We start from the raw sequence: 25,205 nt of genomic DNA on the forward strand, positions 1-25,205 counted from the left end.
GAATTCTGCGCATGTGCTGTGGCGCAGAATTCCCCCAAGAGTACTAAAGGAAACAGCTAAGGCAAAGCTAAGGGAAAAGCAGGGTGGATTTTGATCCAGAAGATCACGTGTAGTCCAGATTTTCACCCTAGATTAATTGAAGAGAGTATCGAATGGCAAAAACCACTCATCATAAACTGCATAGATTTTAAGAAAGCATTTGACAGTTTCTATTGTGATTAACTCTGGAACATCTTGTCAGAAATTATGGCCTGCAGCAGAGCTAATCTCCAGGCAGCCTTATCAGTATATGTGGCCTGCACCAGATTGCCTGATTGGAGCAACAAAAGAATCTGTTGGACTCTCGAGGGAGTCACCCCCTTCCTTTGATAAAAGACAGAGAGAGCATAGCAAATGTCTCTCCCTTTTATCATGTCCTTTCTTCCCTGTTGGCTTTGCCCCCCTGCCGAGTCAGGTGAGCATTACCTCATCGCAGTTCCAAACTGACCAGAGGAAGGGGGCTACTCCCTTGAGAGTCCAACAGATTCTTGTGTTGCTGCCTAAGCCAGTGTCCTTTGTTCCTGTGAGGCTGGGCTGGGTTTGTCCCATGCATTCCCCAATGAGGCGTGAACTGCCTCTCTGTTAGAGAGTTTTTGCATGGGCTTGCTTTAAGCCACGAGGATACATTTTCAGCCTCATAACTATATACATGAAATTATAACATTACTGTAACAATTACTATAACATCACTATAACAACCATGCTCAGTGCATCATGAGCCTTCCGAAGACACTCAACATGACAAACTTTGCATTGGATACCACACAATCATTTTATAAAGATGAACATGAGGGTGTAGGGTGTTCCCCCGAGGTACAGAGCATCACACCTGCTTTTAAGCCAGCAGGAGTTTGCTGGCTGCTCAGTGCTCATGCACATCACTGTACCTGCTCCTGTGTTACCTTGTTCCTGCTGCCCCAGCCTTGCCTCTGTCCTACCGCTGCCTTGAACCCTTCCTTGCCTGCTATTCTGCTAGCTCCAGTTCCTGACTTCCGGCTTGACCTGTGGCTTTGGCTTCTGATTACCAACTCCAGATTGACCCTTGGCTCTGGCCTCCAGTTTGACCCTTGTCTCCAGCTTCCAACTACAGCTCTGACTCTAGTACTTGGTTCCTGATGCCCGCTCTGACCACTAGGCTAGACTGCCCTGGTCCTGGTTGGCTGACACATCTTGAAGTGTTGTTAATTTTTTGGCATATCACATCATCATGGCTTTATAGCAAGGGGCAACAAGCACAGTTAAAATAAACACTGGCTTGAGCAAATATCACAACATAGAAAGTGATGTCATTCTTTCACCTCTCCTGTTTGGTATTCCTATTGATTTCATTATGAGGAAAAGGGTAGATGGATAGAACACAGGCATTGCATGGTTCAACAAAAGTACATTAGAAGATATAGAGCTGACATAGCTCTTCTAAGTGTCAGCTCAACTAACATGCAAGCAAAGGCGAAAACCCGTCCAGGAAAAAAATGGGAGTAATAATCAGTAGAGCTGGCTGGAAATTTTCCATTGGAAAAATTTTCTGATGGAAAATTCCAGACACTTGTGCCTTAATATGCATGCACAGTAGCTGTTTTTACAATCTATGTGGCGATTCCACCCCCACATTTTGAAGGGCATGATCAAATGTGCAATAGCAATGCAAAACTTGAAGGACAGTTGTAAATTGCTGTTTATATCTTTTGTCCTTAATAATAGAACTATACCTTGACATTTACCGATTTTATGTGTTTATGAAAATACAGAATACATGGGTAGGCTAAAGTCTTTTATTGTTATAGACTCTGTAGGTGTCAGCCAGAAACGGAGAAGGAAGGGGAAAGTGTTGTAGTTTTCTAAAAAATATATATTGTTAAAACTCATTTTCAATTCACTCTTCTTTTTCCAAGCCAAGACAAGTTTTCAGCCAAATGCAATGTTTTACAAAAAGGTTTTAAAATGTTGCAGTATAAAAACATTTAAAAAATACAATCATGTAGTACAAGCACAGCCAGGAGAGTAACATGAGAGAAGCTGCTCTTTTGGACAGTAGCTCTTTGGAAAAAGTACTCCTGGGGGAATTCTGCACCAAAAAAATAAAAATTCTGCACACAATATTTTAAAATTCTGCAAAATTTTGCATATTTTTGTCAAAAAAATGCAATATAATCCAGCTGGTTTCAATTATCTTGGTAATTTAAACTACAATACAGTGGATGGAGAATGGGAGTGGGGAGCATCGGAGGAAATCCCCAAACCCCCTCTGTCTAATAGGAATATAGCTAGTATTGACACTTTATTTCCCTAATTATTAGTCAACAAATATATGCAGTCACATGCTTAAGTGTTACATCATAGGCAAGGGAAGAACAGGTGAAGGCTGGGGACTCAAATTCACAATTTATACTGGCTACTGACCATCTCCAGGAAGGTCAGTAGCAAACAGTTCACGGAGCACATTTTGATAGGAAAATTTTTCAGTCGAAAAATTTTGACCAGTTCTAATCACTAAAGCACCATAAGCATTTATAAGGCCATACTGTTCTTTACAATAAGGCTCCTTTATACCACTCTGGCAATGTAAAGGAGCCTTAACATTTCTCACCTGTTTTATACTCCTGGAGGGTTCACTAAAAACAATGGGAACAATTCACTAAGCAGGCAGGCTGCTACATTCTCCTCTGCCTGAGGGAATAGAGCCTGCCCCACACTTACCTCTTCAGAAATACCCCCAAAGTCCTGCCCCTCCATGCCAAGAGTGCTGCAATAGCGAGTGAGAGGGACAGAGTGTGTGTGTGTGTGTGTCTCTCTCTCTCTCACATGACTACCCGCCCTCCCCCCCCCCCCCCCCGCTGGTGATTTACATCTCTACCGGCTGCTCTGGGTGCCCAAACCAACCTGTCTGGACTGCCAGGGAGTGGGCGCATGACGGCTTTTGCAGCTTCCCTTTGCTTCTCCATCAGAAGTCATTTTTCTGCGGTTAAGCAAAGAAATCTGCGGGGGCCATGAATTCTGCACATGTGCAGTGATGCAGAATTCCCCCAGGAGTAATAAAGCTATTCCAGTATTAGAGATCTGTACAGTGTATATATACAGAAAACTTTTGCATATTACTCCTGTTGGTTCTCTTTTTAATCCGCTCCATCAGCATGATTGACCATATAATCCCACTTTTTATGCTGGCTTTGGACACTGGCATTGTGGTGGCACAATGGGGTGCTGGTCCATGAGTAGGGCTCCTAGGCACTACGATAATACAAATAATATCAGTTTGGGTCTTATGTGCCGCTTAATTCCAAGAGCTTGGAATATTAAGGTAAGAACAGGAAGAGGCAGGCAGAAGCTCCACCTATGAAGTGTTTCTGGGGAGAAAAAAATTCTTTCCTTTTGTCTAGGGAAATCTGCAAGCTTTTAAAGTATATTCTGAGATGCCTGATATTTATCTTTTGGATTCAGTAGCTTGTAGCAGTGTTAGTTCAGGGACATTTGGAGCCCCTGCAAAGCAAAGCAAATAGATCCTTTAGATGCAGTACCCAAGATTGCGTGTGACATTTCTCATCCATCTGTCTTAAATATGCCAAGTGGGGAAAGGAAGACAATAGGTATACATGTTTGCGAGTTAGACAGAGAAATAGTAGATGGAGGTGTCCTATTAAACAGGAGAAGGTGGGAATCTCAACCAGGGCACAATGAAAAGAAGAGGAAGACATCTTGATTTATGAGGCAACTCACCCCAGATCTCTCAGTGAGCATGAAGCATTCCATAGTCCATACCATGCAACAGTGAGGCATAAACTTTACCCACATGAGCTTTGTAATCTGGATAGGATTGGGATGGGGCCTCATAAACAGGGGGTCCCCAGCAGCTGATTAACAGCATTGCCTGAACCAGGGCTGGCTTTAGCAAGTGCGGAGCCCGATTCCTGGGACTTGTACTCACCGGGCGGCGCTCCCAGTCTTTGGCGGCACTTCGGATTGCCGGCCGGGGGGGGGGGGGTCGCGGGGCTGTGGGGCTGCCGTGCTCCGGCCGGAGCTCCAGCTGGGAGAGCAGGGCTGTGGGCCTTGCGGCGCTCTGGCCAGGGTCGCGGGGCCATGGGGCAGCCGTGCTCTGGCTGGGGTTGTGGGGCCACGGGGCTGCCGTGTTCCGGCCGGAGCTCCAGCCGCGAGAGCAGGGCTGCGGGGCTTGCCGCGCTCCCGCCGGGGGCCGCGGGGCTGTCGCGCTCTGGCTGGAGCTCCAGCCGCAAGAGCGGGGGGGCCGCGGGGCTTGCTGCGCTCCGGCCGGCGCTCTGGCCAGGGGTGCGGGGCCACCGAAGATTTAAATTTAAAAAAAATTAAAAAGGCGCCTAAGGCGCGGGGCCCGATTCCGGGGAATCAGGCGAATTGGCTTAAAGCCGGCCCTGGCCTATACTAGCCCGAGCTTGTAGAAACAGTTTCAATAGAGTGTGTGTGTGTGTGTGTGTGTGTATTGTATTTTTTCTCATCATATCACTAGGAATCTGTTGTCTTGCTGATAGTGTGTTTATCTTTATAGTCTAGCAGCGGTGAAGCCCTCTATGATGCTTCTTGAAGGCATAAAGTTGCATCTGAGGCGACCTGTCTGGATTAATGCAGACATTCTCCCTGGACCTAATGGAAGTAACACTGTCGTGGATGCAAAAAGATTTCTAGACACTGTAACTTCATTCTGCCCGGATGTGACCTTATCGTTGGGCTGGACAACTGGGTGGCAGCCTCAACAATGCAATAAAGGTAAAAATGGAAGATTTACACACTGCAAGGCTTGAAGTTGCCTCAACATTTGCCTCAATAACATAGATGCAATTTCTTTTGCATACATCTGTCAGTTTTTAAAAACTGTAATTAGTATAAATAAAATAGACTAAAAGACAATAATTTTATTAAATTTGTCATTTTGCAACCTAGTATAGAATTGGAAAATAGGATTTATGAACATGTATAGATCCACTATATTTCTGTTACTGAAGTTAACTGTACACCTCTACCCCGATATAACGCTGTCCTTGGGAGCCAAAAAATCTTACTGCGTTATAGGTGAAACCGTGTTATATTGAACTTGCTTTGATCCGCTGGAGTGAGCAGCCCCGACCCCCCGGAGCGCTACTTTACCGCGTTATATCCGAATTCATGTTATATCAGGCCGCGTTATATCGGGATAGAGGTGTATTTATTTTTTAACCTGTTCCTTAGGGTATCAAGGCTTTTCCAGTGCTGCTGTCAGTGCTTCCAGCTGTCAATATTTCAGTCCCATCTTGGGCAAAACTTCCACTTAATTACTGCAAGATCAGGCCCTTAGTATGAATGTTCTATTAAATTAATCCTTGTTCAGACTTCTGCAATAATTAGGAACAATGAGATGGTTCAAGACAGTTTGTTAGTTCAAACAAGATCCTTAATATGTCTTAGTGTATTTTTTTTAAATTGTGAAGCTGAATTCTTTGCAAGGGTTTTGTAAATCAGGCCATGTTCACTTCTGCATGCTGATTATCCATGAATTTTTAAAAAGTGAAATTTTAAAAAGTGAAAACAAATTTGACTATCCAAGGAAGTGTAATATGGGTTTAAATATTTAATTATAGTTCACTTCATTTTATGCATACTGGTATTACTCAGACAGGAGCTTTTGTTTCACTCTTACCTCACTTTATAATATAAAAAAGCAGCTGATCTTCTATGATTGCAACCGTTACATTTTGGAAATGGAAGGCTTATGATATGTGCACTTGTAAAAGACAGCAAAAACAATACTTAGCAGCCAAAGGCACTCATTCTGACACTTGCTAGTTTAAAACTTCACACAGGTACAGGTGGTTGGTACAACATAACTAGTACTGGACACACAGATTCTAACTAATTGTTTCTGCTTTTGAGGAGATTTTTCATGTAACTTTGTTTTCAGAAGAGGCTGGCATAGTATGTAAGTAAGAGGAATGTTAGAGTAAGATAAGGTAACAGTTAACTATGTATTGCCCTTGCTGGCAGCCTAGGTGTGTTTTTGTCTTCCTGTAATCAGGTTGTAACACCGTTGTGTTGTTTTAGGCAGGAGCAGCTAATCATGTTTCGGTAACAGGGCTGTCTGGTCCTTCTTTCTCCCACCTCTCTGTGCAATACAACATCCCAGAGTGCATTGCTCCAAGTGGTGATGTTGGTACTCTGTGGATAAAGTTGCCTGGGCATTTAATTCCTGGCTGGGGCACTATGTGATATCAGCCCAGTTTTTTTTCCCCAGAGTGCTTTCATACACACAGAGGAAAACCGTGTGATAAGTGTGAATGTACAAATACATTTGATGCTTGACTGTTGTGCAAAATGTGATTGTATGGACACAGTGTAACTGCACTTATTGTAACTGGATATTTGAGCTGGTTATTACCTGCTCATTAAATCACAGTTCTACGTAAAGGCTGGGCCTACCTTAATCTTTTCCCCCAAAAGTTTGCACTTCTCTAACACTGGTGCAGCTTCACCAGTGACGGCAACAGTGGGAGCACTGGTGTAGACAAGATGCTGCTGGCCACTAGTGTTTTTATCACTGTGATGTTATAGGTGGCACAGATAGCAATGCCTGTAGTTAAGGTTACCTGACACTTTCCATTAAATTAAAGAACAAATAAATTTTTTTTACTAGCTTCGAAGCTTGCAAAAATAGATGTTAAAAGCAAGCAATTTTTAAACTGTGTTAAATTGCTTGCTTTTAAACATATTTTCTCCAAGCCCTAACTAAAATATTTTTAGCCACCTCATTTCTGTATAACTTAAAATGTCGGTTCTTTCTTTTATTCTTTCTGAAATAATTTTAGAATTAATTTTTTTCTTATTCTTTCAAAGATTTTTTTATTTTAAAGGGTCACTGTCATGTTAAAAATCATGTCTCCATTGAAGTCAATGGCAGAATTCCCAGTTACTTCAGTGGGGCCAGGATTTCCTCATAACTAATATTTATTTGACAATATTACAAATAACACTTAAGTAACTGAAACACAGAATTAACAAATATAATTTATTTTTCACTGTTTATGCTGGTATTTACTTCTGGCATTTTTTTGAACTTTGACAGTGAAAATGAGTAGTCAGTTTCATTTTTGTTCATAGTCTTTTTTTGTTCAATTTCATTTTTAGAAATAGTAGATTTTCACAAAATCCACATGTCGACAGTATGGAACAGTGGTATAACTTTTCTAACTATTTTATAAATCATGATACCTTTATATTCTGACAGAATGTGGAGAGTTTCTTAATACTGCATCAAATGATCTTTCCAATAGGATACAGTTGGGCAATGGTGAAAGAGATGGCTCAGATATGTGACGCACTTACTCAGCCTGTAACATTCCCTGTTAGAGCAGCTTTGGTACGACAGTCAACATCTGAGTTGCTTTGGTTATTACAGAAGTCAAATAGGTAAGTTTGAAGACTTCTTGTTTAGTCATTTGCATGATAAAGGCAGATACTAGTCAGATGTTACACATTTATTATATACACACGTTACAAACCATATTAAAAAGCATTTTTTTCAAAATACCATATTCAGTTTTAAAATTTGTTTTGTCATATATTAATTTGCATTCAAGATAGCTACTACATTATCAATAAAAGAGCAAAATGAAATGATTTTTTTAAATGGGAATTTTCCCATTTAAAAAAATATATGGACTAAAGATATTCGGTCTGCTGTAATAAAGTGAGGCAATTTATGTGTGCACAAAGTATTCTACTAAACTTATTTTTCAAATTATTTCATAACTGAATCTGCAAAGGCTAGAAACTAAGACACATTGCACTAAGTTCATCACAAATGTAGTCAAATAGACTCAATAGTTTAATCTCACAATTTGGAATCAATTCAAACCAATTTAAACAGTTGCATTTTGTATATACTTTGTATTAGATTCAGTGTTTACATTTCATGAAATGAATACAATACATTACATGTATTTCATGAAACCCTGGAAGGAGTTCCATTCAATAGCCCTTGTCACTCAATTGAGTTGATATCAGATATATTCCAATTGATTTATTTTATAATTATATAGTAAAAATAAGTGTGATGTGTATTTCATGAAATATTTGCACTATAAAAACAAAAAATACCATGTTTCAATTCACCTAATACAAGTACTGTAGTGCAATCTCTTTATTATGAAAGTTGAACTTACAAATGTAGAATTATGTACAAAAAATAACTGAATTCAAAAATAAAACAATGTAAAGCTTTAGAGCCTACAAGTCCACTCAGTCCTATTTCTTGTTCAGTCAATCACTCAGACAGGCAAGTTAGTTTACATTTTCAGGAGATAATGCTGCCCAATTCTTGTTCACAATGTCACCTGAAAGTGAGAACAAATGTTCTCATGGCACTGTTGTAGCCGGCATCACAAGATATGTACGTGCTAGATGTGCTAACAATTCATATGCCCCTTCATGCTTCAACCACCATTCCAGAGGACATGTGTCCATGCTGATGACAGGTTCTGCTCGATAACAATCCAAAGCAGTGCGGACTGACGGATGTTCATTTTCATCATCTGAGTCAGATGCCACCAGCAGAAGGTTGATTTTCTTTTTTTGGTGGTTTGGGTACTGTAGTTTCCACATCAGAATGTTGCTCTTTTAAGACTTCTGAAAGCTGATCCACACCTCATCCCTCTCAGATTTTGGAAGACACTTCAGATTCTTAAATCTTGGGTCGAGTGCTGTAGCTATCTTTAGAAATCTCACATTGGTACCTTCTTTGCATTTTGTCAAATCTGCAGCAAAAATGTTCTTAAAACGAACATGTGCTGAGTCATCATCCGAGACTACTATAACATGAAATATATGGCAGAATGCCAGTACAAATCGAGTTGGAGACATACAATTCTCCCCCAAGGAGTTCAGTCACAAATGTAATTAACACATTTTTTTAACTAGCATCATCAGCATGCCCTCTGGAATGGTGGCTGAAGCATGAAGGGGCATACGAATGTTTAGCATAAATACCTTGCAATGCTGGCTACAAAAGTCCCATGTGAATGCCTGTTCTCACTTTCTGGTGACATTGTAAATAATAAGAGGGCAGTATTATATCCTCTAGATGTAAACAAACTTGTTTGTCTTATCGATTGGTTTAACAATCGATAAGATTGGGTACCGGGCCCGGCTCGTTCCCGCTCCTCAATCCGCCGCCATCCGTCCCGGGCCGGGGCTGCCGGGGCCTGGGCCGCGCTGGGGGGCTGCTGCCGCCGCCGGGGAGCGGGACGAGGCCTGTGGGGCGGGGCGCCTCGGGCGGGCCGGGCTCGGGGAGCTGCGGGGGGGACAGGCGGTGCCTGTGCTCGGCGATCCTGGGGAGGCCAGTTCCCTGGGGCGGCTCGGAGGCCCCGGGGCTTTGGGCTCACCCAGCCCGGCTGCAGGGGTGCGGGATCCGCGCTCGCCCATGTTGGGCCCGGGCCCTGCTGGGATCCCGTCGGAGGGGTTGGGGGAAGGAGCGAGCCGTGGTATCTCGGGGCGCTGCGCGGGGTTGGCGCCTAGTGACTTAGGAGCGGGCCCGCTGCGGTGTGAGGATCCCTGGTGTAGGCCTGTCTGTCTCCCTGGGTCTCACCGCAGGCTGGGGCCCTGCGAGCAGTAGTTTACGGAGAAGTATTGGCTCCCCGAAATGAGAGTTTTACCCGTACAGAGTGTGGGTATGGGGGCAGGGCCTCCAAAAATACCCCTCACCATCGCTGCCTGCGTAAGAAGTTTGGGGGCTTGAGGGTAAATAGAGAAGCCAGAGCTCCTGGGGTTCGTCGGTCTTCTAGGTACTTTACACAGAAATCTGAAGCTATCTGTGTCTATTATACAGATACAGGGGGAGGGATAGCTCAGTGGTTTGAGCATTAGCCTACTAAACCCAGGGTTGTGAGTTCAATCCTTGAGGGGGCCACTTAGGGATATGGGGCAAAATCAGTACTTGGTCCTGCTAGTGAAGGCAGGGGGCTGGACTCGATGACCCTTCAGGGTCCCTTCCAGTTCTAGGAGATAGGATATCTCCATATATTATTATTATTAAACAAGAAGTAAGACTGAGTGGACTTGTAGGCTCTAAAGTTTTGCATTGTTTTGTTTTTGAGTGCAGTTATGTAACAAAAACATCTATAAGTTGCACTTTCACAAGTGTGGGGGGGAGAGGGAGGCTAGTGTCAGGGTGTCTCCTCCACCCTGCTCCTGCCCCCCACTTATCCCATCTCCATAGAGCAGAGTGGGACATGACAGGGCTCAGGACAGAGGGAGCTTGCTGACAGCAGCTGCTGTCTCAACTTGCTGATTTACTTTAAAAGGCAATGTACTTAGAGTGGGGTCAGCGTACTTAAAGGGGCAATGCACATCTCTCTCTCTCTCTCTCTCTCTCTCTCTCACACATAGAGTGTGTATCTCTGTCTGCCATGCTGTCCTCCCTCCTTCCATTTGTGCTGCCTTGTAGAGCATGAGGCTACATTAAGAACAATGTGTTAACCCTTGAGGGCTCAGCCGAGTGCTAGTTCATCATTTAGCAGTAAGGCATTCCCTGGGAAATATCCCACCCTCTTCCACCCTCTGACTTCACCACCTCAACCAAGCTTCACAATCATCATTGATGTGTACAGTATTAAATTGTTTGTTTAAAACTTATAGTGTGTATGTGTGTGTGTTTGTGTGTGTGTATATATACATACATACATGTATATATATATGTGTGTGTGTGTGTGTGTGTGTGTGTATATATGTATACACACACACACACACACACACACAGTCTTTTGTCTGGTGAAAAAAATTTCCCTGGAACCTAACCTTACCTATTTACATTAATTCTTATGGAGAAATTGGATTTGCTTAACATCGTTTCGCTTAAAGTCGCATTTTTCAGGAACATAATTACAACGTTAAGTGAAGAGTTACTGTACTTGTATTGAAAAATACTGTTTCTTTTGTTATCATTTTTACAGTGCAAATATTTGTAATAATAATATAAAGTGAGCAGTGTACACTTTGTAGTCTGCGTTGTAATTGGAATAAATATATTTGAAAATGTAGAAAAACATCCAAAAATATTTTATAAATTTCAACTGGTATTCTGTTGTTTAACAGTGCAATTAAAACTACAATTAATCACGATTAATTTTTTTAATCATGATTAATTTTTTTGAGTTAATCATGTGAGTTAACTGTGATTAATTGACAGCCCTAGTAACAACCTATTACCATTACCAGTTACTCTGTTAGCTTACGTAGTAGAGGTTTGTGCTGTGGATGTAAAGGTTCCAACCCTGCCCATGACCCATTCAGGGGTCAATATGGTTGTTCTTAATAGAATTTGTTTTTTCAGGTTGCTTTTTATTATCTACAAAAGAACTATATTAAAAGAACAGTAAACATGCAAAATAAAGCACTCAAAATTAGGAAATGCCAGTATTAAGGTGGAATCTTAAGTAATTCTCCTTGTGCATGAGCATTATGATATAGTCCAGGGGTTGGCAACCTTTCAGAAGTGATGTGCCGAGTCTTCATTTATTCACTCTAATTTAAGGTTCCACATGCCAGTAATAAATTTTAACATTTTTAGAAGGTCTCTTTCTATAAGTCTATAATTTGTAACTAAACTATTGTTGTATGTAAAGTAAATAAGGCTTTTAAAATGTTTAAGAAGCTTCATTTAAAATTAAATTAAAATGCAGAGCCCCCTCGGACTGGTGGCCAGGACCCGGGCAGTGTGAGTGCCACTGAAAATCAGCTTGAGTGCCGCCTTCAGCACGCGTGCCATAGGTTGCCTACCCCTGATATAGTCTTTAATTACATGATCACATATTACTTTTTCCTGTAGGACCTTTTTATTCAGTGGACACGATGGATGGTGCTCACTGAATGGGTAGCTGTTCAATATTTTTTTGTACCCTCACCATTCAGTGTGTGGCTAGGGCCTTATTTACTACACTTTGTTGAAACACTGCACTGAATACAGAATTGTTAACTTCCTCCTGGGCTTTTCTTATAGCACTTACCATAGTATGAGTAGTTCACAAACTTTAAAAAATTTATCTTTACTACACCCTTGTGAAGTAAGATGGTGGTGTTATCCCCATTTACAGAGGAGGATCTGAAACACAGAGGTCAAGGGCAAAATTGTCAAGTGTGAACTAATTTGGGGTGCCCAATTTGAGAAACCTAGGACCTGATTTTTTTTTTTTAGAGTACTTAGCATTTTATAGTACTTTATATGTTTTAGTGCATAGCTCCAATTGACTTCAGTTGTCCCAATGAGTATTCAGCACTATGGCAAATATGGCCCCAGATATCTCAAGGTGAACATCCAGAAACTGCAGGAACACAATCAGTGACCACCTATGAAGCGTTTGGTTTAAGTGAATTGTTTAGCATTGGAGAGGCAGGGATAGAATGGTGAGAACAAAAAGAAATATTGAATAGCTACCATTGAGCATCATCTATCTTATGATCCGGTGGGAAAAAATAGTACACCTCTACCCCGATATAACACGAATTTGGATATAACGCGGTAAAGCAGCACTCTGGGGAGGGGGGGCGGGGCTGTGTGCTCCGGCGGATCAAAGCAAGTTCGATATAACGCGGTAAGATTTTTTTGGCTCCCGAGGACAATGTTATATCAGAGTAGAGGTGTATGTGATCATGTAATTAAATACTGTATCATAATACACAGGCACAAGGATGCTGAATTAATAGTGCCCAGGCAACCTTAATTCTGTTATTTCCTAACTTTTGATTGCTTGACTTTCCAACCTTAACATCCTTTAGTTTTGTATATGTAGTTGTATCTGAAATTAAGATACCAGAGTCCTAATTATTTTAGAAACCTATTAGTACTGTCTTTCTATGTGTCTCATGCGTTGTACTAAGATAAAAATATGGACTTTTAATAACTCTGTTAATACAGGTACAGCCTGACTGTTTGGACAGGAAGGCATGATGAGTACTCCATAGAAGACCTGCTCTACCTCAGAGAGAACTTTGATAAAAGTAGGGTTTATTATGATATTTTGGAACCACAAAACTCTGAATTCAGAAAGGCCATAGGAATAGAAGTATGAATATAAAGGAAATAGACACTGACACTATAAATAGTAAATAAAACTATGAATTCACACTACTGTGGCTCTTTTGGGTAATATTGATTGCTAATTTGGCTCATGAACAACTGAGGTCTGAGTATCGCTGGTATAGGTATACATGGCCCTCACTCAGCTCAGAGGACTGGACTAGATGCACTCTCAAGGTTCCTTCCTGATCTACATTTCTGTGATTTCTTCTACACACTCATCTCCACTAGTTTCCTGTGAAGCAGTGGGTTTATTTTAAGGGCTCATCTACACAAATGTACACCATAATAACTAAATCTATTGTAATTTACTTCTTTTGTTATTTCAGTGCAAGTCTGCATGTGGACACTCTTATTTTGGAATAAGAGCATTGAAATAGGACACTTATTCCTACGTTCACATGTTACCCCAAAATTTGGACCCGAGGCACCCAATAATGGCCTGCCTATAACTGTAAACAAATTGTCAGTTTAGCCTGTCTTAATGGGTAACAGGAGGTGGCCTGCCCTAGAGGAATTGCCCAGGTTTTACCAGGGAGTTTGTCTCTGCCCCTCAGAGGTCTGCCCAGGACAGACTAGTTCTGTCAAACCGTGAGAGGACCCGGATACAGGCTTCCGCTCAAAGGATTGACGCTAAAGCAGTAATTCTTCAAAAACAAAGTAACATTTATTTAAAGGAAATATTCAGTTACAATACATTTAATAATCAAGAAAGAATGCATTGTGAAACATAACCCAGAACATAGTACAGTTGTATTGCATTTAGAAATCATATAGGGAGGCGACGCGACAGACTACATAAACTATATAGCTGATACAATGTTGCACAATACAATACACATAGACCCTTTATGCATATGTATAAAGCCTTAATGCAGTGCTACAATATAATACCAAACTTATTACAATGTAACATACAGAACCCTTTTACATATGTATAAAACTGCATTACAATATTACACATTAAAGAACATTACTAAATAACATTCTATGAGTTCTGATCGGGCAATCAGAATGGGTGGGGTAAAATCCATTCAGACACAGACATTCAGTTTTATTTACAATCAGTCCCATGCATTCCTTATCATTAAGAAGGAATTATACTTTCTTTCTTTCTAAAATCCCTCTGCACCGTCTATGGTCCTTCTGCTCTGTCAAGGATTTCAGTGATATTCAGTCTGCTGCTACTCCTCTGCTCTCCGTTCTCTGCTGCTGTCTTCTGCTCCGCTCTCCTGCTCACCCACACACCTACCCTGAAGCCTGTCAACTCTCTGCCTTGTATACTATTTTTGATCTTTTCTGATTGGTTGCTCTCTCTCAATACTAGTAATTAGCATAGTTCCTCTCTATGGGGTGATACCTATTCAGCCAATCAGCTTTACCTGTCATTTGAGCCAGACCTGGCTGAGAACCTCCTTCTTACCTGACTGACCCATCCCTTAATCTCACCCTGCTGAACTTTATTTCACCCCAGTTACCTGTCTGCTATTGGTCAATTCAGCCTGAGTCCTCCATTTTAATTTTTCTAATGTAAAATCATTGCAGCTGCCATTTTGGAAACCTGCTGTAACCTATCACTATTTATTACTTATCAAAAAGCCTTAAATCTTTAGCTAACTAAATTTTTTTTATTCATGTTTAGGCATTATGATATTGTCACCACTTTTGTTATGCTAATTGGGGGAGGTGAATTTTACAATGTTTTCTCTCTTCTTTGCATATTGACAGCTGCATGGCTGACACCTCTCCTTGGTGCTGCTAATTTTCTTACACAGCATAGAGCAACTAAAAGCCTCTTGTATCAGTCCCCTCCTTGGTGGATGATATACTTATTTATCAACCCACCACTTGTTTAAATAGTGAGTTCAGTGGATGTTTGGTCTTGTCCAGTATTGGCTCAAGGCTCTCCTGTGAGACCGAGCAGATACCTCTTCTTACTGGCACAATTCCTCACCATCCTTGAGTCTCACTAGGGTCACACTTTCCTGTGTGCCATTATAGTTTCTTTTAAGGCTTGTGGACTGTACATGCTTTAGCTGCTTAAATTTTTGTTTGACCCAGCACACCAGGATAATAAGCATAAATGTCATCATAATCTGAAATGCTAATACTATCACAACAGGCTGTAAAATTGTATTAAAGAATCCTGTTGCTCTAGGAGACCATCCCAAGAACACTTTCCACCTGTTATTTTTGGTATCACTTTTTATACACTCTATAGTGTGCTCAGTTTTCTTAGAGAGTGGTGAAGAGTAATCATAGCCTTTTGTGCATTTTCCTGAGCCCTTTGTTGTTGTCTTTGTAAGTCAGGATGATCCATTAATTGCTTAACTAAACTTATATTTATTCCCAAAGGTATTGGATCAACCTTTTTATATATCTGATACTGATCCCTAATTTCCTCATTACCAATTTCAGGTAGCATGAATTTGAAATTCCAACCAATCATCGAGGTGATATTACAACAACATTTGTTTTCATAAGGGTTATGAGTTACATTGAATATATGATTAACTTAAACAATTTACAACATCTTCTAACACATACACATTTATTTCCAATATATATAACGACGGATCCATTAAATGGGAAAGGATCTAGCTGATAATGGCATTTTCCCCTTTAGTCACTTAAACATACATCATATGGCTGGATTGTATCACTATTACAAATGTATCCAATTCCACATTCTTCCATACAGGCCTCAAGTTCCACAGTTTTCCATGTATGGTTTTGCCTTGTGGCCTATAGTGTTTGTTCTATTGGTTGCATTATACTATTATTAATATTTAACCCTAGCATTACAATAGGAGATATCCATTCTATTTGGGCATTGGACATTATGACTGTATGTAGTAATTTGATTCATTTGAGGATTATATGTGAAATTTATCATTTTCCACCAGGAATATAACTTTTATTCCGCCCTAGTGGCATATTTCCACATTATACTTCTTATTTCTAAAGGTAAAATTCCTCTCATCCCATCTCTTATTATGTCTTTCACCACATCATTAGTCCAAGTCTGTGCTTGTATGCAAGCCAGTGCCATGGATACATTGCTTTGTAATACCTCTACGATATGTAGTATGGCTAAATAATCAGCCTTTTGTAATTTTTCTGAGCCAGGGAATAAACTCGCTATTAGGTGATGGCGAGTGCTTATGTAATTTGAAGATGTTTTGACAAAGCTCCCAAGTGTTGTCCTACTGCATTTAATTTATTAGCCAATACTTCTACATCTATGCTATTCAACACTCCGAGTTCTGTACCTGCTCTTCCTAGAGCTGTATCTATTAAGCTTCTTTTTTTTCTATTAGTGGTGGCTTTTAATAAAAGTTGGATTTCTGTCCATTTTTTCCATCCCACAAACAGATTCAGTGTATTTAATACATTGTGGCTATATGGATGAAATGTTCATAGAGACTAAATCTATTATTACCTTTTTCAGGAAATAAGTGGGGTCTATTATTAATTGTGTTTTAACATCCTCTCTTACTATATAAAGACCAATGTTAATTGGTTTAGGTTTGGATATCCATAGAATAGTAAAAGTATAATTGATCTGAGGGCCAGTAATTCTCCATGTTCCATTTCCACGTCTTTTTGTTTTAATTACACTACCTTCATCCCAATAGACAAATAAAACTTGTCTTGTACCATTTCCCTTACATTCACTACCCCCTATTATTTGTCTATACCAGGGATTGGCAACCTTCAGCACGCCAAGGTAAGCACCCTGGCAGGCCGGGCCGGTTTCCTTACCAGCCGCGTCCGCAGGTTCGGCCGATCGCGGCTCCCACTGGCCACGGTTCGCCGCTCCAGGCCAATGGGGGCTGCAGGAAGCGGCGCGGGCTGAGGGATGTGCTGGCCGCCGCTTTCCACCGCCCCCATTGGCCTGGGACAGCAAACCGCGGCCAGTGGGAGCTGCGATCAGCCGAACCTGTGGACGCGGCAGGTAAACAAACTGGCCTGGCCCTGGCGGGCCGTGGGCAAAGGTTGCCGATCCCTGGTCTATACCAAGGTGCTTGCAGGCTCAATTGATTCCTAAATGCTACTTTTGCTCGTGTTTCACATTGAGTGCTTACTCTACTGACTCCTCCTTGGGGATCAATGACATTAAATAAAGTATCCTTCATTTTAACATTGTTGTGAGCCTATTTTAATAATAATTCTTTATCTTTTGTCCATTTGGGGGCATACCATGCTATGAAAGCACATGAAGGGCTTTTCCCTAAAATTTGTGTACAGTTATTTATTCCAGTGTAATTTCATACACAAATCCCTCCTCCTATGTACCATAGCATAGGTTTACCTTTCCCTTGGCCATCATTTATAATTGTCTTATTTTGCTGTGTCAATGACATATCGATTATATGTGCCCATGTTTCTCCCTTGTTTACCCAAATCCATTGACATTTTTGTCCACTTAATATTACAGAAATTTGGATAATTTTCCCTTTATCCCATGGAGTAGGTGGGTTTATCCATTGAGTATGGCCCTCTTTCATATTTAATATTTTGGTTTGATGTACTAAACTCCATTTCTTCTTATCTATATCCGAGGACCATTCGCACATCATTGTAATATTATTTTTCCCTTCTTTTGCCTGGATGCTATTTGTTGGTATTTTAATTACAAAAGGGATACTATTATCCTTTCTGGGGCTACCAAGAGACTATCATAACATGCGAGTATTTCAGACTTGTCTATTAGTGCACATTGCCATTGTCCGGTTCTTACTGCCTTTCCCCGTATTGCACCTTTTCCTTCTATAGCTGCCCAGTCACATTTTGTTGACTCTGATGAGGGAACCTAAGGTTCCCTTGCTTAGAGGGGCAAATATAATAAAACACTTATGAATATTGTCTGCAATAAGCGTTTTGCCTGAGTGATTTTGTGCAATAACATTTATAGCCCTTATAGGTCCATTAAGATTTTTATTATTCTGAAGTTTTGCACTTATTTCTGGAATTGTAAACAACCCCCCCACCCCACACACATTACTATTGGCAATACCATGGGCGGCAGGTGAAGCTTCCACTCAGGGAGGTTATCTCCCAGTCCTCCTCCTTCTGCCTGCGGCCCCAGCCACGCTCCACCCCCACTCCGCCCCAGGCCCTGCCCCTCCCAGTCGCCTCATGTCTCCCCCTTTCCCTGCTCACTCCCCACCTAGCAAGCAGGGGGGACTGAGCAGGGAAAGGGGGTCTGGACGAGGGGAGGGGGGAGGAGGAGTGGAGAGGATGAACCTGTTGAGCAGCGACTGAGGCTGGGAGGGGGGAGGAAACCCATGCAGCAAGCAGGGAGGGGGCTAAGTGGGACTGCGGCGAGCGGCAGGGGAGCTGAATGGGGTGGGGGGAGGAGTGGAGAGGAGGAACCTGGCGAGCAGTGGCTGGGGTGGAGAGGAGGAAACCCGCACAGCAAGTGGGGGCGGGGGGCTGAGAGGGGAACTGTGGCGAGCGGTGGGAGGCCGAGCAGGGAGAGGGAAGAGGAGTGGAGAAGAGGAACTGGCAAGGCAAGTGGCTGGGCAACGAGAACAAGTGGGGGAGGAGAGTGGGGCCTGGACATGGGGATGGGGCCAAGTGGGGAGGGAGCCGAGTGGGGAAGAGAGTAGGAACTGGTAACGGCAAGCGGCAGTGGGGCTCTCAGGAGAGGGAGTTGGAGATGGAGTGCTGGAGACTGGAGCAGCGGCAGCTGCAGAGAATGCTGAGCTTCATCTTTTATATGCCCCATGCAGGTTCCGGGGTGGCTGAGGAGGCTGTACCTGCTACTCAGCTTCCTGGGTTCATTAGTAATTTCTCTGGGGAGTCCAATGGACCCACGAAGCTAAATAGCAGATACAGCCTCCTCAGCTGCCCTGAAACCTGCAGAGAGTATAATAAATAAGAAAAAAACTTGCGGCAGAACACAGAATCCCGCTTCAAGCAGGGAGGGGGAAAGGTGGGGCCAGCATGGCCCAGGCATTTGGCAGCAGCGGCGGCCTATTATACCTGCCACCCATGGCAATAGCCATTTGATTGAACTTGGTCCATTGAATTGTCGTTTTTGATTTCTTTGCATCCAAATTCGCACACTAGCAGAATCCAGCAGTAGCCACAAATACCCAGAAGAGCCAGGATGAATAGAACTGCATCTTCCACCATTTGGCTTTTCTTGTCTGTAAGATAGGAATAACAAAAGACCCTTTTTCCTTTATAAAAGTATGTATTATTTAATTAAACATTAACTTTATGAAAATATATGTAACATATACATACAATACAATTTATTCTGTTTTACCTATCTATAACTCTACTATTTTTAACTATTATTAAACTATTACTAATACATATACTAACCAACTATTTTAATACAATAATACTATGACTACCTATTTTAACAACAATTTTTTCCTGTTAATTGGTATTCTAGAATATTCTATTCCCCACATTGATCAGACAATCCAACATTCCTATAATATCCAACCTCATTATTGCATATGACCCTTCCTCCCGGTCCATCAGGCCAAGCCAGACATTATTCAATTGTTGGAATCCTACATTAATTGATATTGGTCTGGTTAGGGATATTGGGGTCTGTCCTCCTAATGCTCTCATAACCATATATAAGAACATAAGAATGGCCATACTGGGTCAGACCAAAGGTCCATCTAGCCCAGTATCCTGTCTTCTGACAGTGGCCAATACCAGGTGCCCCAGAGGGAATGAACAGAACAGGTAATCATAAGTGATCCATCCCCTGTTGCCCATTCCCAGCTTCTGGCAAACATCCGAGGCATATTGCACAAAGTCAAAGCCTACTGCTGTGTTTAAAATTGAAATATTAGACCCCATATCTAAGTAACAGAGCATTTCCACCTCTGCTGAATTAACTCTTATCTGGAAGACCTTTGATCCCAATGGGTCCAAAAACAGCTGGGCTATCACCATAGGTGACACCTGCTCCTCCTCTGGCTCTTTGTCTATGCCACTGTCCTCGTTTTCTGCAGCTGCTATTACTTCTAATAGTCCTTCTACAGTCATATCTAATATTCCCTGTTCATTTAATTGTGTGAGGTCCTCAAACCCCTCTCCTGCCATGCTTCCTTTCCTTCCTTTCTCACTCTCTCCTTTTTCTTTATTTCTTTCTGTCTTTCTCTATTAAATTTAAACAAAAAATTACCCCACACATTTTATTATTATTATTTTATACACATCCCCCGGCCCCCTTTTTTTTGATTAAATCTTATATTACTCTATTGCAGTGGTTCCCAAACGTTAACAACCCGCGAACCCCTTTCACTAAATTGTGAAATCTCATGAACCTGCTCCTAAAAATGAATATTTCCAGAGATTTAAGTTTAATTTCCTCAGTGTGATGGATGCCCTTGCTTTGCTCTGCATAGCTCTTGGAAGTCTGGAACCACTGGAGAAAGATAAAGTCTCAGGTCTGGTTTGGCATCAAGTCTGTTTCTGTATTTGGTTTTCAGATGTACATATGAGGAAAATGCTTTCTCGCATAAGTATATTGTTGAAAATGGTAACAAAACGGTAGTAGCTTTTTCTGCCAGAAGGGGGTACTCGTTTCTTAAACTCAGCCAAAAGTTGATCAGTGACAGATTTCTGAAACTCCTTTTCCGTTCGTACTCACAATCGATTTCTCTTTTTCCTCAGTGTTCAATATCTGTGTTGAGAAAGTGGTATAATCAAAAGGGTTGTGAATCCAGTCATTATCGCCTGACATAGCTGGAAAGTATTCCCTGAAAGTTGTGCAAAGTCCTTTTAGGTGTGCAGTTATATTGGTCTTAGTGCACTGATCCAACTGAAGTTTATGTTCTGCCAGGAAGTCATGAAGATTACTGAAACACTCAGTTTGATTGTTTTCCAAACAACTTTCCCAGAACTGCAACTTCTTTATCATGGATTCAACTCGCTCTTGCACATTGAAAACTGTTATATTGAGGCCTTGAAGAGATAAATATAGGTAATTAATTCTTGAGAAAATATCTGCTAAATAAGCTAGGATCTGGAGCCAGACATTATTTTCCAAACAGCTGGCAAGGTGGAAAGGGTAGCTGTTGAAAAACACTAGGATTTCCTTTCTAAACTCAAACAAGCACACAAGGATTTTGCCCTATGAGAGCCATCTAACTTTGGTATGGGTCAACAGACAATTGTGTATATTACCCATTTCTTCACAAAGTACGTGAAATATTCTGGAATTTGTTGGCCGTGATTTTATGAAATTCACCAATTTCGGTGCATTGTCCAGCACTTCCTTCAGTCCCTCAGGCATGCGTTTTGTTGCGAGGGCTTGTCTATAGATACTGCAGTGAGTCCAAGAGACTTTTGATGCAACCTTTTTTGTTCGAGCTACAAATATAGTATACTTCCCTGTCATTGATGTGCAATGCCTAGGCAATGAGACCAATCTATTTCCTTTTCTTGAAAATATGCATTAGTCGGATTGAAGATATCTTCTCCAGTTGTACGTTCTTCCAATGGTCGGAAAAAACAACAAGTCTTCTTCAACCATACCTTCATTCACATAACGTACAAACAATAGCAAAATAGCTAGATTAACTACATCAGTTGATTCATCCAACTGTATTGCATAATATGGACTATTTTTCACTCTATGTACAATTGTAGTCTCTACATTATTTGACATGTCATTAATTGTTCATGACAATGTATTATTGGACAAAGGTACCATGTCAATCCTTTTTGCAGCCTTTTCTCTGAGCATGCAATGAACTACGTCTTTTATACATGGACCAATCAGGCGCTGTGCTATGGTATGGGCTTCTGATGCGTTTGCTACTCGGTGGCTCACGTGGTATGACGCTTCAAGTGCATTTTCATTATCAGTACTTGCTTTGGATATAAAACTGGTAATGTCACTTTTTCTCTCAGCTAATTTTCGCTTGAAAAAATCAACAAGTTTGTCAAGTTGTGCAGGATGCGTAGTTTCTAAATGGTGCCGAAGTAGAAAAGGTTTGAAGCTGCTGTTTGCTAGAACATCACCACAAAACCACAGTGGTTTTGGACATTCTTGATCACCAATGCATGTAAAGCCATATTTTATATAATCATCGATATATTTTCTTTTCTTTTCTTTGTAAGTGACTTTCCAGGACCATCATGATCATTAGACTTAGATTTTCTACAGTGTGGACTTGAGGAAACACTAGCTGATTCTTGCGTCTTTACACTTTTCAGCCACTTATCCATTGAACTTGTGTACAAAAGTTCTAATAAAAATAACACAGGGAGAATGCTAACAACCAACAAACTAGAAAATGAGAAGATTCACTCATGTTTCACTGAAGTAAAACAGCACTCCAGAGAGAATGACTTTGTATCAAATTACTGAGGTACCTTAATGCTGCTACACTGGCTACAAGGTGGTTCTGGCTGGTTTGGTGTGCAAACACCTTTTCTTCCGCCACCGGGGCCATCCCTAGGGGGGTGCCCCGGGAGGGACAAATTAGCCTGGATCACACCCCATGTACCGCATGGCCCCTGCTCACTCTGCCCTTCATGCCGCCCAACTTCCCCTGTCTGCCAAGGACAGGGGTCTGAGCTGCCACCTGTGTGCCTGGAGTCCTAGGGCCGCCCTGCCCACCACAGGGCTCAGGCTGCTGGCCGGGGTCTGGGCTGCCAGCTCCACACTCTGTGGGGCTCGGGCTGCCCGCTACCGCTCCACTGAGCTTGGGCTGCCGGTCCCTGCTGACCGCCGGGGCTTGGGCTGCCGGCCCCAACTGCCCAGCCCCGTGCTCCATGGGGCTTGGGCTGCCAACCCCATGCTGACCGCTGTGGCTTGGGCTGCCAGCCCCCCTGCTGACAGGAGCAGGGCTTGGGCTGCTAGCCCCAACTACTCGGCCCCGCTCTCCATGGGGCTCGGACTGCCGGCCCCAACTGCCGCAGGCTCGGGCTGCCGGCCCCCCCACTGACTGGGGCTCGGCTGCCTGCTCAGTGCTCCATGGGGCTCGGGCTGTCTGCCCTGCAACTGGGTCCCACCTGCTGCCTCCCATGCCCAGGGTCCTCTGGCCGTCATTAGGGAAATTTTTCTGGCAAACCCATTGTTCATGCGAACCCCCAGGGGCTCGCGAACTCCAGTTTGGGAACCACTGCTCTATTGCCTATAGAACTTTTGAGAACATCTACCCCTACTATTCCAAGTCCATTTACCCCTAATTTCATGATTCCAAAATGCCAATTCTTTACTTCTTTGTTTCCTATGCTGACTATCAGTGGAACACTCAGTGGAATTTCGCTTCTTTTTCCCTGTACCCTCTGTATTTCTGCTGTTTCTGAAGAAGTATTCTGGAGAAAGTCTGTTGGATTATATATATTATTTAGCACTGAATATGTAGATCCGGTGTCTAAGTAACATAGTTATCAAATTTTTTCTTTGTCTATATTTATATCTACTATCTGTCTTCCATGTTGGTCTTTCCACAATGGCATTATAACTTGGGGTGGTTATTCCACCCCATGACTTATTGGTTTTATTGTTTGGGATGATGGGTCCAGGTATTCCCCTATCTGGACGACTGCCTATGGGACTTCTGTATAGTCCACGACATCCACCTAAAAGCCTTTCACCTACCGGGCGCCCGGAACGTGCAGGCGGATAGCTTGAGCAGGGACTTTTCTTCTTAGCACGAGTGGTCCCCCAGGGCCAGATTAACTTTTTGTGGGCCCGGTGCCAAACATATTTGTGGGCACCCCTGGGGAATGATTGTAAAGGGGAATGGGGGCAAAAACACAGTGGGGTGGGAGCTAGGATTGGTCCTTGGAGCAAGGGAGGGGCCAGGGGTAAACTGAAAACACAGCAGGGCTGGGGAGGAGGTAAACAGGATCCCCACCCCGCCCCTGCCCACATAGAGCTGGTACCTAGCTGGTTCTAGCCAATTCTCTTCGTCTGTCTCTGCACTGAGCTGCCCCTCCTCCCGCAGCAGCAGGACAGGTTCTCTTCCAGCCCTCTGGGGTGGGTGTTGGGAGTGGGAGGAGCAGAGGCTAATGTGGTTACTCCTATAACTGGACTTTTAGTTTCCAGTCAGCACCCACTGCTAACCGGACACTCAGGTCCCATTTTCTACTGTAGTTTCCTGTCTAAAACTGGATACCTGGCAACAGGGCTGCCAGAAAAGCCTGAGGGGGGAGGGGCAAGCAATTATTTTTAAGCAGCGGGGGAGGGGGAAGCAAGTGGTGGGTGTGCTAGGGAGTGGAGAGGAGCTAGTGGGCAGGGCTATGTCTGCTGTACTGCCCAAGTAGGTTGGAGACTGTGCGGATCAGCTGACACAGTATCCCCAGCCCAGGTGACGTGACAGCCAGTGGTGGATTTAGAGTTAGTGGGGTCCCCCGGCCCTGTGCTCAGCTTCATTTTTGGGGTCCCTCCTTGGGACCCAGCCAAGAAAAAGAACATTCTCTCTCATTTCTCCTGCCCCCGTTTTTCATTCTTTTTTTCTTCATCTTCCTCCTATAAGAAATAGCAAGTAAATGAAAATAAAGTGAGGTACCTTGATTGTTCTTGTAGTCTAACTTATTTTTCCACAGACCACTTGAAAATCACGGACGGTCTTGACGTACCACTTAATGATCTTTCCAAATATTGTAAAAAAACGTTGGGGTGCAGGGTCTGGCCAGGAGCTAGGGTGAGGGAGGGGTCTCAGAGTTGGGGCAGGAGGTTGCGGTGTGGATCGCTTACCTGGGGCAGCTCCTGTTTGGTGTGAGAAGTGCAGGTGGGAATCGGTGTATGTGTGTGCAGGAGCTCCCATTTGATTCTCAGGATGGGGGTGGGGATGTGGGAGGTGCAGGAGTCAGGGCATGGAATGTGTTGGGGCTGGGGATGTGTGGGGGATGCAGGGGGCTGGAGAGGTGTGAGGGGGTGCATGGGTCAGGGCAAGGGGCTGGGAGTGTGTGAGGGGGGTGCAGGGGTCAGGGTGGGCAGAGGGCTGGGGTCATGGGGGTGCTCATGGCAGGGGGCTGGAGGGGGTATGCCCCGATTCCAGCCCCTTCCCCAAGGCCCTGCCCCCACCTCTTCTCCTCCTCCTCCCTGGAGCGGGGAGCACGCTGAGGCTCCACTCTTCCCCCTCCCGCCTGCTGGCAAACAGCT

At 42.9% G+C, this 25,205-nt stretch overlaps 1 protein-coding gene across 1 annotated transcript in view; it reads left to right on the forward strand.

Moving 5' to 3' along the window:
• The window catches only part of FAM151B (family with sequence similarity 151 member B), a 31,169-nt gene extending 18,075 nt beyond the window's left edge, over positions 1-13,094 (forward strand). The window contains exons 4-6 of the mRNA XM_065406836.1: positions 4,553-4,770; positions 7,305-7,440; positions 12,941-13,094. Coding sequence (XP_065262908.1) covers positions 4,553-4,770; positions 7,305-7,440; positions 12,941-13,094 — 508 coding nt within the window. The remainder of the gene's footprint in view (positions 1-4,552; positions 4,771-7,304; positions 7,441-12,940) is intronic.
• Positions 13,095-25,205: the final 12,111 nt, after the last annotated feature.

The sequence above is a fragment of the Emys orbicularis genome, chromosome 6, assembly GCF_028017835.1.
Source record: "Emys orbicularis isolate rEmyOrb1 chromosome 6, rEmyOrb1.hap1, whole genome shotgun sequence".
Lineage (NCBI taxonomy): Eukaryota > Metazoa > Chordata > Testudines > Emydidae > Emys > Emys orbicularis.